The sequence below is a fragment of the Botryllus schlosseri genome, chromosome 5 (assembly GCF_051294905.1).
Source record: "Botryllus schlosseri isolate E-star chromosome 5, Bs_hap1, whole genome shotgun sequence".
NCBI classification, from domain to species: Eukaryota; Metazoa; Chordata; class Ascidiacea; order Stolidobranchia; family Styelidae; genus Botryllus; species Botryllus schlosseri.
Window position 1 is genome coordinate 1,255,751 of NC_137240.1, and position 18,559 is coordinate 1,274,309.

General features: G+C 42.4%; 1 protein-coding gene across 2 annotated transcripts in view; it reads right to left on the reverse strand.

Annotated features, from left to right (window-relative positions):
• LOC145439583 (uncharacterized) overlaps positions 1-18,559 on the reverse strand; it is a 64,400-nt gene that overhangs the window by 1,422 nt on the left and 44,419 nt on the right. For both annotated transcript variants that reach the window (XM_080317081.1, XM_080317082.1), the window contains 14 exons: positions 11,990-12,104; positions 11,200-11,361; positions 10,049-10,126; positions 9,506-9,636; positions 9,219-9,329; positions 8,644-8,769; positions 8,141-8,251; positions 7,481-7,591; positions 6,215-6,398; positions 3,089-5,264; positions 2,260-2,391; positions 1,944-2,042; positions 853-992; positions 346-520 (listed from right to left, as the gene is read on the reverse strand). In XM_080317081.1, coding sequence (XP_080173207.1) covers positions 346-520; positions 853-992; positions 1,944-2,042; positions 2,260-2,391; positions 3,089-5,264; positions 6,215-6,398; positions 7,481-7,591; positions 8,141-8,251; positions 8,644-8,769; positions 9,219-9,329; positions 9,506-9,636; positions 10,049-10,126; positions 11,200-11,361; positions 11,990-12,104 — 3,851 coding nt within the window. The remainder of the gene's footprint in view (positions 1-345; positions 521-852; positions 993-1,943; positions 2,043-2,259; positions 2,392-3,088; positions 5,265-6,214; positions 6,399-7,480; positions 7,592-8,140; positions 8,252-8,643; positions 8,770-9,218; positions 9,330-9,505; positions 9,637-10,048; positions 10,127-11,199; positions 11,362-11,989; positions 12,105-18,559) is intronic.

Consider the following 18,559-nt stretch of genomic DNA (forward strand, 5'->3'; position numbering starts at 1 on the left):
GCTTATTAGGAGCAGACTCGGGCTGGATAATTCTATTTGGGTATTTAGACTAATTAGAGAGAAATGGGAGTAATATACCTCTATCTAGTTGGTGAAATGCTTCTATGACATTTGCTATACACATGATGAATAAAATGAACTATGATATTTGTTGCATTACTTTCTATTTCCGTGGTATTACCAATTCAGTCATAGTAGCCTAATTGTAGTCAAATTTGGAAAAGTAGTTCTGCCTAGAAAGCTGTGGAAGTAGAACTGAAAGAGGCCTAAAACTTGAAGAATTAGTAAGTAGTTCAAACGGGCAAAAGCTAGTTGAGTAATCCGGAAAACTGGGAGCCGACTTACTTGCTACTGGTGGATTGAGGGGGGTGTCTCTTTCCGTGAACGGACAGAGTCGCGTATTTCGGGTCTGCCCCGTTCGCGCTTCGTCTGTTTGTCCTGCCTATGCGCGACGTGGTGGCCGAACCGGAGGTGATGGCGGACCGGATCTCGTTGAGCGACAAATCCGGCAGTGGAGACGCTAGATAAGAGAGAAATAGATCGAAATCTCGCGCTTTTCACGAATCAATTTGTATTACGGTAGTATTACATGACCGAAACGCCGTAAATCTACAAGCACAAGTAGAATTAAGGTGTTCCGAGACTTATCAATAGTAAGTTCAAGTAAGTTCAATGTCCGAAAAAAATCTTCAGGTAAGGTCCCACAGGGAGTGATGTCAAATCATACCATATCTATTTTCAATCTACCAAATTATAGAACATAAGTAGCTTGGCCTACAAGGTTTTCCATGTAGAAGTGAAAGAGGTGTAAAACAACCACTTGAGTATGGATTACAAGTGGGCAAAACAAACCTTCAGCATCGTCTCCGTCCGATTTCCCGTTCTTTGAAGGCGCGCTGACTGTATTCGGCCGCAGCCTAGACAAAGCCGACGTCGCGGGCTTGTTGCGGCTCAGCTTTTCCGCGGCGGACATTTGCGAGCTGGCGGTTCCTCTGTGTAAAGGCAACACGAATTGGGCGACATTAGAACTTGATATCGCTAAGAGCTTTGCCACCGACGCATCAGTTGCGACCGTCAGTGAAACTTGTGCAAACGACCAATATAGTTAGTCGTCAGTCAACTAACGACCTTTTTTGGGCAGCTCTAATTGTAGTGACCAGTTCTAGTTTTAGTTGTTGTTGCTAATCTCGAATAGTGATTAGTTTTTGTTCCAGTTCTAGTGGCGGCTATTGAAAAGTGAGTAGTTCTAGTACTATTCCTAGTTGCGGGCTTCGACAGGTTGAGTAGTTCTACGTCCAGTTCAGGCTTTAAATCGTGAGTAGTTCTAGTTCCAGTTGCGGATTTTGAAAAGTGAGTAGTTCTAGTTCTAGTTGTGGGCTTAGAAAGGTCGAGTAGTTCTAGTTGTGAATTTTGAAAAGTGAGTAGTATAGTTCTAATTCTATTTCTTGTTGAGAACATCGGAAAGTGAGTATAGTTGTAGTTGCGGATTTTGCAGTAACTAAAGATTGTTGATATACAACGTTCTTTCCAATTCTCTACTAGTTGCTGACGATTACCCCTGACGAGTGTCAGCCGAAAATATTCGGGTTCATGTCGATATGAATATACTATTTAAAGAACTAGTTTCGGTACAGTTCCGGATTTAAAAAATCCGGTAGTGTAGTTTTAGTTCTAGTTCCGGCTTAAAAAGTGAGTAGTTCTAGTTCTAGTTGAGGATTTTGAAAAGTGAGTACTGCAAGTTCTAGTTGCAGCTTTAAAAAAGTTTGAAGTTTTAATTGCGATTTCGGCAAATCTAGTAGTTTGTAAAATTCTGACGTCAGTTGCGGGCAGTGCAAAGTAAATGTAAATACAAATGCAACGTTAATATACATAAACGTAAAGTTACCGTGAACGTAAATGTATCGGAAACAATCCAGCGCGATCGCTGAAGAAAAATCGCATACCTGCACGCGTTCTGCAGCAGGAGCGCTTTGAAATCATCGCGCGACGTGGATCCGGTGCTCTTGCGCGATATCGCGTTACGGTGGCCGTTGCTAGACAGCCTGCAGATACATGCCGCGAATGAAACTCAAGTTTGAGAGCGCGATAGAGATAAAATCGCGAAATCAGCTAACGTGACTGTTGCGGACTATTCATTAAAATTGTGTTGCCATCCTGCACTCATGTTGATTCGATAAAAATCACCTTACGAGATTTTGCTAAGATCCGATTCGAAATTTGAAGTATATTGAACCCGTACTAAGTCCAGATGCGGCCTACCTTCCGTTCCGTTTTCGTTCGATAGTGGAAACCGGGCTTGAGGCGCCGTTCGTATGATACGTGAAGACTTCCCCGTTCACGCCAGGCGACACGGGAGGCGACGGTTTTCCGTTCAGTGATTCTCGCTTTGATCTAAGACGTAAATATTGCTAAGTTCCTGCATTTACGTAAAATCGTTCAACTTTCACATGTACAGGACTAGTAATTAGCGCCAATCACGACTTCGCCGTGTGCCTTGCTTTGTATTTATACACTGCGTTTTGTCATCTACGCTATCTTGTTTGTATTATAGTAATTCGCTGTTGAAGATGGAATACATTGCGTTATTATTAGAAGTTCTTCGTATATGTTTACTGTTCTTCCAAGACATATAACGTAACAAATACATTTGTCGGGGTAAAAACTCGGGTACTCTCGAGTACTTTCAAAAGGTACGTTGTTTTATAAGAGATCGAAAAAGTACCAATGAAATTACAAAAGAAGCAATCCTCGAAAACAGATCCCGTCACCGCGACAAGGGAGCTACGTTCACGCGGTTGTTATGACAAATTCAGGCACAAAATTGACGAAAACCGCTTTCTATTCTACTGAATGAAGGTGCAAAATTACGCAGTTTTGCCCGACAGTGACGCAAACTGCTTTCTACTTTTCAACAGCGTTCGCTCCCGATGAGAGTCGGTTGAATATCTTCTAGTTGAAATAAATTTGGCGATATTAACATATTGTTTGTCGCAATGTTGAACTACTGCACTTCTAAGGGTCTATTTAAAATCAAAATCGTAAATAGCGAGTTCTTTCGCCTTATACACTGTTCAAGGAAACTACTTACCTATAAATGGCCGTCATCAGATCATCGTACTTAGAGTGGTTCGAAGGAGACTTGGTGTTAAACGCTGGTTTGGCCGAAACAGGCGGACCCGTTTCTTTACGTACAGAAGGCGACAACGTCTCAAGCTCCTCCATCCAAGGACTAGACTCCTCAGTCTTATTATCGTCAGAATCATCAGAACAGCTCGCAGGTTGAATCGGAGAATGGCTAACTTTGTCTTCAGAAGACTTCGCATCTGGCGTATCATTCACAGTTGGCTCCGAAACTTTTTCCGCTTGTTGATCAGCGACTGAAGCCGGAGTTGATATCAGAGATACCTTTTCCGGTTTGTCAGGCTGTATTGTTTGCGATTTGGACGCAAAAAACGCAGCCCTCGCCAAGGAAGCTCTGTAAGACGGTGACTGTTCTCTCGACCTCTTGCTCGCGAAATCACCGCCGATCTTCGGTTTTTGACTGATAGGCGGCGGAGACTTGTTTTTCACAGAGAATCCTTTAGGAGCTATAGGAGGTGGCGACTTAGCGGGGGTAGAAATTGGGGTTTTGACGACACCCTTATCGGCAGAGGATGAAGTCTGAAGGTCCTTCGAAATTGCAGTCTTGAGGGAACTTTTCGTCGTTGACTGGTTAGGCTCGGGCGATCGCGACGGCGTAACAGACGATTTTGATTCCGGGGAAACAGGACACTCTGAATTCGATTTCGATTTCAATTTCGATTTTTGTTGAGACAGGAGCTCTTTGCTGAAAACCGCGTTCGATGCAGATTCTGTTTTCGCAGTGATTTCTTTTGCGTCCTGCGAATCTTTCCAATTCTTCAATTTCTGCTGTGACGGAAGTTCTTTGCCGAAAACTGGAGATTTCGGAAATTCGGGTTCTGTTTTAGCAGCAATTTCTGCATTTTGCTCGCTAGAATCCGTCTTAGAATCTTTAGAATCCTCCTGTGAATCTTTCCTCTTCTTCTGAGACATCCTGTTTCCCAGCAAGGCCGCCTGCATTGCTATAGACTGCATCGGCGAGTTCACCTCAGCCAGTGGACTTTTCGTTGGGGTGACTAAAGGCCTGTCTTCATCAATAGGGGTCAATAACTCGGGAGGGGGTGGGGGTAACTGGTCCATAGGGGGCGGGGGCGGCGGGGTGCTTTGATAGAAATCATTCAGAGGCGCGGGTTTCAAGCTTTTAGGCGTTGTTGGGACTATCGGAGATATTGCTTTTCTGGAAAGCGGTGCTGTCGCGGGAGGAACTGGAAATCCGTTTGACATGTTTACTAGAGGAGAAACAGATTTCCGAGACGGCGACGGGGTGGCGGCGGGGGTAGCGTTAGGCGTTTTAGGAGGTGGGGTCGTCCTGTAATAATCCTCAACCTTCATATCAGGCTTTAACCTTGGACTGTTCAAGTTGGTATATTGAGAAATAGTCTCAGAACGCATTGAGAGAGAGGGCGAAGGACATCCACTGCTAGATAGACTTGATTGACGTTTAGGGGGCGGTGGTGGCGCCCCGCGTTTACCCTTTTTCGATTTCCGATTATCAGGCGTACGCACCGATAATCTCCGGTTCAATTCCGATTGAAAATCGGCCGAAGCTGCACTGTTCACTTTAACGGACGCGGATTGACGGGTCATCAGCAGAGATTGTGGCGTGGTATGATTGCTTTTGATAGCTCTGTGATACGAATCGTACATTCCGTTTTGATTCTTTGCTTCTGGAGACTCGGAAGGAGGCGTAGTTTGCATACGAGCCTGCTCGCTATGCGTTGGTGATGTATTATCGTCTTGATCTCCTGAAAAAGTAGACCCTCCCAAGCTAATGGTATCATCAGCGGTTTTCCCGGCGGAGTACACAGAAGCACCGTCGACCTCTGTGTGCCTAGGCGACGAATCTGGTACACTATGCAACGAAACTGTATCGTCCGCACCCAGCCGTTTCTTGCTTTTCCCTTTCCTAGTAGACCTGCGGTTTTTCAAGATCTTCGTTTCCAGATTTTCGGTCTCCAACGGGTCGCATTCGTAGTTCATGAAGTTATACACGCCGGAAGTTCCGTTCGAGCGTGATTTTCGAGTCATCTTGACCATGGACGCGGCGCTTATGGCCCGCCCGCTGTCTAGGGACGCGTCGCTGGCTTGGTGCGATCTGTTGATCGTAACGCTCACGACTGACGAGGCGGGGCTGTCCAAGCGTTCTGTGGTAGGGCAAGACAAAGTAGGGGTTAATTCAGGGTCGATACTTGTGCACAAGTAAAAAAGTATAACGGCGTGCGTTAAGTTCCACTTGCTTACAAGCCAATGTTGGGAGCAAGTTTGCAAATTTGGACTCGAATCGAGACAAGTCACTCGGTTTTGGCGTTGTATTGAGTCTAGTAGTGAAGTCACGAGTCAAATCGACTTTTGGAAGCACGGGGCATGATTCAAAGCCATTGCATTTTGCTAGCTGTTCAGACACAGATGGTGTCGTCATTTCTTCTGCATGGAGTAACGAATATAGAGTTAAATATACACGCAAGAATGGCGTGTCCCTCGCACATGTACGTTGAACCGCTAAACTACGGTCTATAATTATCAAACAAATTAAGGGATAGAAATTTCGGAAAGTTGAAATAAATTGATATGATGCAATACATTACCCACCTACACAACTATGATATTCAATTTAAGCGTGCTCCAATTGTTGGCAAGTAATATAAAGATGCAAGCTACATTTATATCCATAGGTTAAGGTGAGCACTGAGCACTGATCACTGTGAGTAATATATACAACTCAGAGATACATTGCTATTAATTACTTCACTATTAGTTTACAACGCGAGCTGTAAGCTCTGATCACGCCGTTTGCGGTCATCGTACTGCGGATATAACGATGGGGGCTCAGTAAAGCGAAAAGTCGTTGAATGACTGATTGCTCTCACAGGTTGCACCAGCTTATTGCCAACAGCGATTTAGTGACACATATTACTTGAAGACTTGACAATGACTCGTAAATATCGAGTCGCGAGTTAATCCACAATCCACATTTTTGAAACACCGAGTCAAATCATACGAAAAAGGATGACTCGAGTCATCCCAACACCGTTACAAGCAAGGACTAGCAATTTCCAAGATATGGTTCGAAAGTCGCGGGAAAGCGAGAACTCACCGTCGCTGTCTCGGCATAGCGACGAGGTAGACGTTCCCAAATCCAAGTGGCTGAGTTTGCTGTTGATGGAAACGGTGGAAGACGAAACCGCGGAGCTCATCACAAGCGGCTTGCTGTTCACGATCGGACTGACTTGCCCGGCTGAGTTGGCAAACTTGGCCGAGAGACGGTCGTTTCGCAATGCCTAAAATCGAAACATAGCACTTGATATATCCAGCAAAATGTCTGGGTTTGAAGGCATGCAAGCAGCCAGAGCTGGATGTAGTGAGGAATTTGGAACATAATCTACGATTAATATACTCCTTTCAATAGCCTGAGGTGGACCGTAATGAAGTACTACTTTTTCCAAGTACTAAATTACGACTTGCCTAGCTACTTGCACTATTTACTCAAGTAGTTAGGTTACTTGACTACTTCCACTTCTGTTTAACAGTTTTTCAGGCAGACTACGCACTTTCTATACTTTGGAATCAACTAGAAAGTAGTTCTAGGTTTGGAACATCACGTTGGTTTTAGCAGAGTTTCTATAACAACTCCACGAAATAGCCCAGAATACTCCTATAGGTTTAGATTACTTCAGCTTCTACTTCAGTTTTTCAGACAAAATCTTACTTTTTGCATTTAGGGTTCGATTTCCAGAAGTTCAACGCACTTTTACGAGTGAAATCACCTCAAAATCCGTGCGAGAGTTACCAAATGTTTCGCGATTCGTGAAATGTGACTAATAGTGACGCTACAAATTGGTGTAATTTCCGTGATACAGGCGCTATGTTTTCAGAAATTGCGCCGATTTGTAGCGTAGTCAGTCATTTTGCACGAATCGCAAAGAATGAGCTTGCAATACTTTTTCAAACTACTTACTGGAGAAGCTTATCGATCTTACATGTCTGCGTGAACTTGTTTTATCATGTCTCTGAAACTTGTATTCCAGTACAAATATACTAAACTACTTCTACTTCTACTTCTAATAAAGAACCAACTACTTTGACCACTTCAGTATCCAACTCTCTCGTCACAGTGGAATCGGAGTAGATTACGTCATTTTTAACATCTTGCGACAATCAAGTCTTTGCAAGATTTTCATCGACTTTCCACCATGATCGTGTTTGTCACGTTACGCCAAAACATGAACATGGCTGAGATACGGCCGAAAGTTGATGAAAATCCGACAAAAACTTGATTTCACCAAGATGGTAAAACTGGACGTAAGTTACTCTGTTTACGCTCCAACGAGATGCGTTCGAATGTAACAAAATCAATCCCAACCTGTTGAAGCGCGTTTACAACTGGAGCGTGCTGCATCGTGATGTCAGAACTGGACGAATGCTGTATGCTCTCCGTCCCGCTCCAACAACCAGACGAGGCCCTGTCTTCTCCCTGACGAAAAGGCATATGTCCGTTACCGACACTTCTCACGCAATGAATGCTCGTACGCTTTAAGAAACGATTTGATTTCACAGACTAATGACGCATTCTCTATGATTCATTGCATACCACTGATTAAACTAACCTATTTTTTAACATCCTTTTAGACACACACACAAGTAATTGAATGAATTCGAACACATGCCGCTTCACTACAAGCACACAGCACATAATAAATATCATTTTTATTATGGCAATGCAATAGAATGTAAAATTGAGTGAATTAACCTATTTTTAGCCAACTTTTACACACACAGAGACAGTAATTGAATGAATTTGAACACATGCTGCTTTGGTACAGGCACACAACACATAATATCCAATCAAATTTTGAGACAAGATCTTTGATACACAATTTAAATTCTCCACTAGTTGCTGACGATTATCCCTGTCGAGTGTCAGCCGAAAATATTCAACGACAAAGCAACGCAACGCAAAATTATGATACATACATCATCATTGCTAATGTGAATATGCTGCGAATACATTGACAATCCTAACCTGATGTAATCTGCCACCGTTGAGACGCATGGCGATATCATCTGTTGGCTGATCGCCTGTACCATCGTCAATCGTCTTTGAAGATTTTTTCAGCTGTGGGCTGGCGACAAGCTAAAACAGTTTCAAATCAAGTTTGAAATGAAGACTAGGATATGATAGTTAGAGCCAGAGATGCGATCATTAGTCTGTCAAAGCAGGGCTAGTTTTTTCTTTAAAAACTAGAACTTTTGGTGGAATTGAAATTATTCTAATATCGTAAGCACAAGTGATGGAAATAGCTTAACCTATCAAGTTACTCCGAAAAAGTAGGCTAGCTCGACTAGAAAACCGCACTCTTAGTGGAATCAAATCACCACTGACCACCAACGGGTGAAAGATAGAAAAGGCAAAATACCTCATAACGCCCATTACAACAAGCAGCATATCAATAGCATTGAAATAATGAACCAATTATAGCAAAAAGCTATGGAATAGTAGAGAAACCGACAAAGCTGCTTTGTTACCTCTTGTGGAGTTCCAGTCCGCACAGGTGTGGGTGGGCTGCTTTCTCCCGTGTGCCTGCCTTCGTCCGTGGACGTGTCCGTGTTCTTCACGTCCAGACTGGAAGGTCGAATGAGTTGTTCGCTGTCCTGAAACGGATTGAGAATACTTTGCCGCCGGCAAATCAATGTTTGACGATACCCTCTTTGTGCAGAGCTTGACCACTAGGAGATGTCCCGCTTTTCCAAATTACATTAGAATTAGAGTGATGGCAGTTTTTTCTAAACTAGATTATCATTAGAGCTATGGAAATTGAATTGAATTCTTAACTAGAGAAGAAATAACAACAAAAATCCATATAAGTTTGTATCAAATGAGTGTTGTTACTCATAAGCACGAGGATGGCAAATGTCTATACACCAAGCTTGGCTAGTTTCCCACTATACAGTTTTTTTTTGCATTTTCAGGAAAACTGTATATTCGATTAGACTTGAAATGGGAGTGCAGCAGCATTTCACAAATTAGGGCCAGAATCAGAAAACTATACTTATTTAGCTCCCGAAAATATTCGGGTTTCATTCAATGCGAATATACTCACGAAAGCCCCGTTGATGGGAGTTGAAGTTTGTTTCATCATCGAATTAGTTTGACAGGATACTGCAGTTGGAGACGTCAAATATTTCGTAGATCCTCGTGAACTTGTGGGACTCTGTAATGTGATGTGAGACTTGTGTTAATAAGTCGGGATCAGGAACATGATTTGAATTTTCAACTATGTAATCCGCTATCTGTGATACCGACACGGGAATTGATATCACCCGGCTCCAAAGGCGCACAATGAACACTACAATGTGTCTTGAAGAAACAGCAGCTGAAATAACGAACCGTTTTACTGCTATTGAAGATTTTCTGTCGCATTCTCTTCTGAGAGGGGGTGATGGGAATCACTTTGACATCGTCAGTCTGGATTTCGACGCTACGAAGGCTGACTTGTCTCGGAGACGCCGCGGATGAATCTGGGTGGAAACGCGCATTTAATCAATTACCCATTCAACTCACGACCGTCATGCGGTGACGCAAACGTGACATTACTCGCATTTGTCTACAGCAGTGGTTCTCAACCAGCGTGCCGCGGTGCACTAATTTATGAGATGCTAACATTGGTATATGGTATTGTAGCTGTGGGTCGTGGTGAACCCACAGCATTGTTAAAAAATGCAATGAAATAGACATCATCAACAAAAATACAAAGCTATCTTTTGCATAAGGTAGAACTGGCTTTACATTCTTTGTGCTCGCATAAAAGGTGCATATTTAACCTTTCAACATATTTCATACCGTTATAACGATATAAGTACTATGCGTAATGGTAGTACCGCTACACAGCGCATTGATAACAGATAAAACTCGCAAACACGAGATCCTCACCGTGTCCTTTGAACGACCTGCCTTCCGAGTAATTGGTGGCTTGAGAGACGACGCTGTAAGGGCGGCTGGGCGTCTCGCCTGTTAACATAATGATTTCGTGTCTGTCATGCGTTGCGGGACACATTGCATTTCGCAAATAGTATTCCGCTATTCCACCTGGGAAGGCCAGTGTACAAGACCAGACGCAGAAGACATTGATCTCGGTTTAGCGTGAAACGGAATGTTGCGAAGACGGACGCGCGATAACCGCGTCGATAATAATAAGCCGCGACCGCGAAACACGGCACAGACTTACGAACGTGATTTGCGCGACAGATCGCCATATATGGTCGTTAACAGCATCTCAGCTTATTCGAGATGTTGGGCAAAGTAGATATTCGAATTAAAATAATTATTTAATTTGCAAACTTTTGGAAATTGCATTAAATTCAAAATCAGCAAGAATACGATAATAATCAAGTTGTGTCCATATCAAACCAGAGTTCAATCTCATAAACACGAGAATGGCCAATGTCTGTAACGCAAGTCTGGCTCGCTTCGTACTATACACTTATCCTGCAGCATTTTCAGGAAAACCATAATTCTGATTAGAAATAAAACGACAGCATAGAAACATTTTACGAAGTAGATAGACATGGAGAATTATCTAGTCAAATCAACAATTCTTGTGTATAGTGGGGCCCGTTGTCGCGTACCACCCAGTCCCAGGAAGCCACGACCCACTATACATCCCTGGGATATATCTCCCTAAAAATCGGTATGTTTGACTCATTGTAAAGGTGTAAGAGCTGACGCTATTGCGGAAATGTGATAAATACACCAATTTCCAACACATGAATTTACAGCGCACAGCTATAGAACGAGTTGAACCCAAGGCGTCGGATATGGGCGATTATCATTCAGTTCCAACGAAGGGCGGATATCATAAAGTTAGCTTATCAGGAAGAATGGTAATAGTCTTGATTAAATACTGTTGATCTTGGCCGCTTACTTCGATGGATCAAAAGTTTCACAGTCAACTCGGGATATAAAGCTCGCGCGGAACCTTATCCAACTTCATGCCGCCGCGAACAACAGACGATTAGCAGTCTCCCGGATTAGCTACCTTACGATCTCCGCCTTACGCGAGGCATAACGCGCGAGACACCAACCTAATTCGGAGGATATATTTCCAGGTAAGGCGATGAGCGTCCGGTGTTTATGCCTCTGTTGTCTGCGCTGTGCCGCGTTGGCTCTTTGACGGACTCCGCTGGTCGACAAGCGTTGCGATCGTCGTAGGTTGGCCTGTCGGTCGAATTTCGCTCCGGACGTGTCTGGAAGTACACGAGATCAATGGCGGTAATACAGACATGAGAGTAGATCGTGTGGAACTGATTATGCCGATGAGCCACAGACAAAGATATCTCGTTCACCGTATAATGACATACAGGTGTAGTTTTTGTTTGACAAGATGAAAATTTGGGATTCGCCAGGTCAATCAGTTTAAAGAACCGTTGGATTAGCTCAACATGGGCCGGCAAACTTATTCAGCACTGCGGAACGATTTCAATATGATATCTTGAGTAGGTAACGAATAAATTCGCCAACAGTCACGCACTTAACGCACGTGACTTCGCGACTGTTTTCAATCTCGTACACCCGCAGGGCATCACGAAGTGATCACGATTAGGTTCAAGTGTAGAAACAGGATTTCATTAGCTTGCAGCGCAGCCAGCTCGGATCACGATTTTGAAATTGCTTTGAAAGTCAGAATTTACCACTGAAATATGTAAAAATGAAAGGGTTTTGGGTACTGAATTTTGATTGCCTAGCCGGAGCCGGATGAATTCGAATCCTTAAAATTTCGAATCCGGTAGCCATTTACGGCAGTACCAACGTAGCAAATACAGGCACACCGGGACTGATCGCGTGTCCAACGCAGTCTGACCGTCGATTACTTACCGACTGTTACAAAATCCCCTTGCCCCGACGACGAAGTATCTTGTCTGGTACTCCGCTCAGAAATATTTCGAGTAGATTCTAGGTCCGATCCGTGTTTAGTGTTACTACGACCAGGCTGTAAACGAATAGTTGAACAATATCAATAAAAGGACTGTCTCGGGTAACTTTAGTACAGAAAGTCGGCGACGCATCAGCGGGTCGCTATCTACTTGAGATGGCGCACCGTTAAGTGGAGGTCAAGACGCGTGACACGGTGCCAGCTGTTCGCGGGATCTCAAGTAACTTGCAATGCAGCACATCGAGTGCGTTGCTTATGGCTGGTGACTTTTGAAGAGATAGATTTAACGGCACAGGTCCCACAACGTCATGTCTAGATCAGTGGTTCCCAACCTTTTTCGACTTATCGTTCCTTTATCAAGCTCGACCCAAATTTTCGCCCCCCATAGTTACGGATCCAAAAACGGGGCATATAAACGGGAAATTTAGTAACGAAATTATGATCGCTTGTGTATTGACTAAAAATGAAAGGTCGTTTTTCCGAGTAGGTGCTCGAAAAACCAGTTTTCGCGTCCACTTTCCGTTGAGTTGACCTGTAAGTCAATTTTCGCGTCATATGCAGAATAAACCGCTTTCAAGCCGTGTTAATTAGATATATCTCATTGGATGTTCTAACATTTTTCGCCCCTTTGGAATTTTCACCCACTCCTTTGTTTCTCAAAATCGCCCACTTGGGGGGGGGGGGGGGCGATATCGCCCACGTTGGGAACCACTGATCTAGATAATTCTGGTTTCTAAGTAGACTATAATTAGACTTTAGAGCGGAAAGCCAGCAATGTAATTTTAATCTAATTTGTGAAATATTTGCGAATCAAGTACCGGTTATTCTAATTCTAGTTTAATTTTGAAAAACTGCGTCGCCGTTATTCTAATTTTAATCTAATTGGAACGCTCAAATTTTCTAGTTGTCTTAGTCTGTTCTTAAGCCACCGGCACCGCTGTTCACTGTTCAGTCGACAATTCGCCTCAACACAAAAATAAAACAGCCACAATGCATACGTTATGCGTGATATTACTCTTTAGAATTGGCGGTCCTACATGGTTATTTCACATGAAGTTTGTTCTGCTCGGGATTAGCAGTGACTTAGAACTCAGTGATCTGCGATTCGTACATCAGACCTTCCCACGCCACGATCGCGGAGGCGGTTAGGCAACACGTCCTCATAACGGTTGGCGGATCGAATGGGTAGACACGACAAATACTGTTTACAAAACATGTAATACGATATCAGGTTGGTGTCAGCCTTTCGCAACTGTCGGTCGTCTTCACCCGTATGTGCCTATAACTAGAATTGGCATGGTCGACTTGCGCTGCTCAATATAACAACCGACTAGTAGACCATTGGCCAACTAAATGATTTTAATTAGAATAATTCAAGCGAGATGCCTGTCCTCTGATTCTAATGCGTGAAATTTCTCTACGGTCTCATTTTAATTAGAATCTCAATTATATTACGAGAACACTACATGAGAACTGTACACTGTACAGCGCAAAACGAGTCAAGCTCGGTGTAGAGACATTTCCCATCCCCATGCTTGTGAGATATGAACTATGATTTGATACGAAGATTTTTGCTGTATTTATTCCCAATTCCGAATTCAATTCACCGAGTTTTTGCGAAAGCAGCAATTCTAAAGTTATTTTGTCTAGTCGTTCAAATCTGCCAACTAGTGTTGTTCGGTTATCATCATTCATCCCCAAGCATAGAAATGAAGTAGCCTCGAAAATAAGGATGCTAGTCCTAAATTCACCACTGCTATATTCCAGCCACAGTCCACAGCAACTATCTAACCTCTGAACCATCAATGGTGCATCCTAATCCGCGTTCCACACGTTTCGAGTGAGATTGCGTTCTAATACAGAACAGAAGGTAAGCTCTTGCACGTATGAATTAGCAACTGGCAATAACCAATTGGTTGCCCGAAATAAAATCGCTTTTTCTCAAATATATGACGCTTTTGCGACGGAGTTAGGTACTAATTCAATTTTAATCTCAGCGGCTACTACGGTTAACCCTTTCGTGATTCGCATTCATTTCGTATGCAAGATGGCATGCGTCATGAAATTAACGTCATTCGTTGAGTACCTTTCGCGCACTAATCACGGTATAGTTCAGGGTTGCCAGATTGGCCCTTTTTAGAGGCAGTCGGCTCCGCCAAAATCAATTTAGCCCCTTGGCCCTCTTTATTCAATATTTGGCCCCTTTTGGAAGCAGTTCAGACATACCATCAAACTAGCTATTCAAATAAATGTATCTCGCAAATTGAGCGGCCAATGTCAAAGATTCAATGGAAACGCTGTAGATTTGAATTTGTTTTTGTAGAATGTAGTGTGTTGGAATTGTGAATGCAGATTTGTGAACAGGTGGACGAAAAAGCATCGAACATGGCTGGAAGCTTAGTAGCAGAAAAAGTATGAAGAAGAGTACCTTTATAGTACTTAATGATTGATAGAAATTTCAACTTCAACTTTCAACTTCAACTTCAAAACTTCAACAAAACCGGAGAGTTTTTGGTGAAAAACCTAAAACTTGAGTATATAAGTTGGATAAGTTTCAAACGTAAAGAAACTATTCTCAATTTTTAATAAAATCCATAAAATTTAATCACTCTCATATTATTGCACAAAAAGTTTTATTTTACGATTTTATATTCAGTTGGAAAAAGCTTGAAATAATAGCAGTTACTGTAGCTGGATCCACTGTAGTTGTGGGTAGTTGATTTGGTGTCCTACAACAGTATCAACAATATAAAACTGGAATTCGAGGTGATTGACAAAAGGTCTGTGGGTTATGTTGCAGCGTTATTAACGTTATTGAACAATTTCGCCCTTTTTGGCCCCTTTTCTGGCGCTGTTTGGCCCTTTTTCTCAAAAGATGTCTGGCAACCCTGGTATAGTTGTATATACGCTAACTAGTGCGAAAATCAGTATCCAATTCTAATCTAATGTCTGGTTTACCTGAGAATTGTATAGTGCGAAACGAGCCAATCATGTGCATACATTTGCTGTTCTAGTGCTCATTAGAAAGAACTCTTGTTCGATACGAACTCAACTTGATTTTTGTTGTATTATTTCGAATTAAGAATACAATTCAATCACCAAGTGTTTGTGAGTTCAACAATTCCAATTCTAATTCAATTTGAAAGCGCGGATACTTTTCTAGCCATCCAACGCTGACTTGCTCGCTGGCTCGTGTTCGAGTAACTACATTTCAATTAGTTGGCACAATATTGCTGACAAGTTCAGTAGCCTAAAGCTAAACACGAGCGACATACGTCTCGCTATATAAGTGTATCACGTCAATGGTGTTGAGAGCACCATCAAAATAGCAAACACGGTAGATTTAATCCTGAATTAACTAACAGACCAAATCCCGTTTACAGACTCCAATTTTCAGCCTTTCCTTTACCTAATGGAACGCAATGACGAAGCGTGGCGAAACCAGACTAGACTTATCTCCGTACGCGACAGGTAGCCTATTCTCTATTTACGTTGGGAAGCCTTATTTAGGCTCACCCAAGCGTGTTCGACCAGCGCTCGCTTATCTGTCATTCCAGCTTATAAAGAAAATCTATTTCATGAATGCTTTCAGAGATAGTTGTAAAGCAAGGTCCGTTTTCAATGAAGCCTCTTACAATAGACACGGAAATTATTGTCTCTGGAAAAGCGCGCACATTGCTTATATGACGTTGGTGATTTAACGACTTCGCAATTCCAGACACAAAAGTAAGTCACCTTCGCACTTCGGCGGTTATAGTTCAAGCTTTAATGCACTGACGCTAAACCAATCACACTTGGGGAACTCGATATTGCTAGGCTAGACTAATTGAAGTGAACTGCTGGCAATGTAATTCTAATCTAATTCGTGAAAGGTTCTGATGCTCTAATTTCAATTTTGAACTAACTTCTGGCCTCCCTGAAAATGTTACAAGAGAACTGCGTAGTACGAAGCGAGTCGCGCTTGTGGTACCAAGTGTACAGTACACTGTACAGATGCATTCGCCAATCTCATGCTCATCAACATGATGTCAAATTCGACATGAATTGACCTAGGTTTTTGTAGTGTTTCGTTCTATTTCGGAATTGAATCCACATCCATAAGGCGTTGCGGATGAAGTAATTCGAATTCTAGTCTAATCTGAAAAAATGTAGCTATAATTCTAATTCAAATCTACTAAAAAAAACTCTGAAACAAATCCTGCGTTCAGGAACTGTTATTCACTGCGGCAGTCCGTTTTAATTGAGCGAAATTTCAACTTGAACCTAGCTGCATATACAATTATACACCCTGCCGCTGACATCTCTGTAGGTACGTTCCGGCACTGAATACAATGGGGTATAAATAACAGCTGACGTCGCACTAACACAAAACCAGTACTCCCATATCATTTCACACAGTCCCGACATGTTTACCTTCCAATCGTAAAAAGACGCGAATATGAATGACCTCCGCAGCTAGTCGCGATTTGCCGCTCACGTCTCCGTCTCTCGCTTGTAGACAACATTTCGATGCCCCAGGGCGATTTCATTAAGTGTCATTTAACCTCGGCGATAAAAACAGCACAAAGAGCGCGGCGGTAATTAAATAATCATGCCGCAGGGGCTAGCCTATGAGTTGCAGACGATAGTCATTACAAAATATGCTTTCTGATGACTTATGCTGTTCCAAATCCCCTAATTAATCATAAAGGGCGGTACGTGAACAGTGAACACACAACCCACATACTCCCCTGATATATATCTCCGTGAGAATTGATGAATTTGACGCTTTTGGGCGTAAAAGCACAATATTATACCTGAAAGCGTCGTTCACCTGTTATATAGCATACGCTATGATAAAAATCTCACATACACCGGGGCCCACTAAGCATATCGTAGGCCCCGAATACACCTATTTTCCACCCATGAATCTACAGTGCGTAGCATGGTTATTCAAATTCAAACAGCAGAACGCGAGTACGAGTGACTCTCAAAATTCTTATTCCGAGCCGGTGCGATTTGAAAACAAATTTTGCGGACCGGTGAACCTTAAAAAATCAAAATTGACCAAAATGTAATCACTACAAAACCACGCGAGTCAAAAGTCAATATTGGAACCTTCAATATGACGAAAGATTTCCCGCTGCTTGCACTGTACGTCGAGCTCTGCTGTGCACTACATTCCAACCGATACATCGACGAATCACCAAAACGTAAGTTACCTACAATTATATCATCTAGTGCTAGACTTATGTGAAATGTTTCTTTGCTCTCAGTATAATTTTGATCTACTTTCTGGTCTGCCTGACACTGCTACAAGATAACTATGTAGTGCGAAATGATCCAAGCCCCGTCGTGAAAGATCAACTCTCGGTAAAAAAATTGGACGGTCTCGCTAGCACGCGGTTCCGAAAACTAAACCAACACCGCGAAACGCACACCTCCAAAACTGAACTCAAAATCAACCTGTAACAAGGCGCTCGTATATCGTCGAATCGCAATTTTCTACTTTTCCGTAACCGCTGCTTACTAACGCGACTGAGTCATACGCTATTTCACAAAGTCACAATCCTGATTCACTCAACTCGGGTTGCATGCCGTCTCGAGTATTTTCTCGAAAATCATCGGACCTTTTGTTTACGAAAGTTAATGACGTCACGAAACCAAATGAAGCGAACAGACTACGGTTAGCGTATAGAAAAAACCGTTTTACGGAAATACTGCCCGGGGTGTCATGTCATACCGGGACTAATCAGATCAACACAAACACATATCTCACGTCATCACAGCGTTATGCATGTAGTTCTTTCATTACGGCACGCACATGTTGCGAGGAACTGGTTAATTAGTTTCCAGCACGCCAAGATTTGCAATTTCGTCCATTAATTAGAATCGTACTGTTTTAGAATTTGAACCTCTATTCACGTGAATGATAAGGCGTTTTGACCCCGAGGTCTGTCCTTCAAGACAATCTTGGAGATACAGAACTTCAGTATACAATTGTATATTTTCATATAGAAATAAACCGGAATATATTGGTACGTAACTTGTAAAGAATTTAATAGAATACTGTGTATAGGTAATCAACGAATCATATACGAGCCGGGTTACTTCAATATGAAGATCTACCTTTTCTGTTTGGTGTTCCTTATACTTACTCAACTACAGCCACTTTCACACTGATCTATACGCTGGAGCTAATCTGGAGAGCTATTGAACCCTTAGATGTCAAAAGACCTGCTGCTTAACCGGATATAACGTCTATAGCAGAAGTCATCTGCCCTGAATTATCCTATCGACGGTCCCACTATGAAGCAGACTTTGAGAACTAGATAGTTCTACATAGATAATTCTATACAGCGACATTATACCTATCTCATTTGTGCAATGTTTTTATGCCCTCATTTTAAATATAATCTAATTCATGCATTTTCGCTAGTTCAGAATTTAATTCAATTTCCAGGTTATTTCGTATTCATTCGTTTTAATTGTAATCTAATTTGAAATAAAAACCTGCAGCTACAATTCTATTT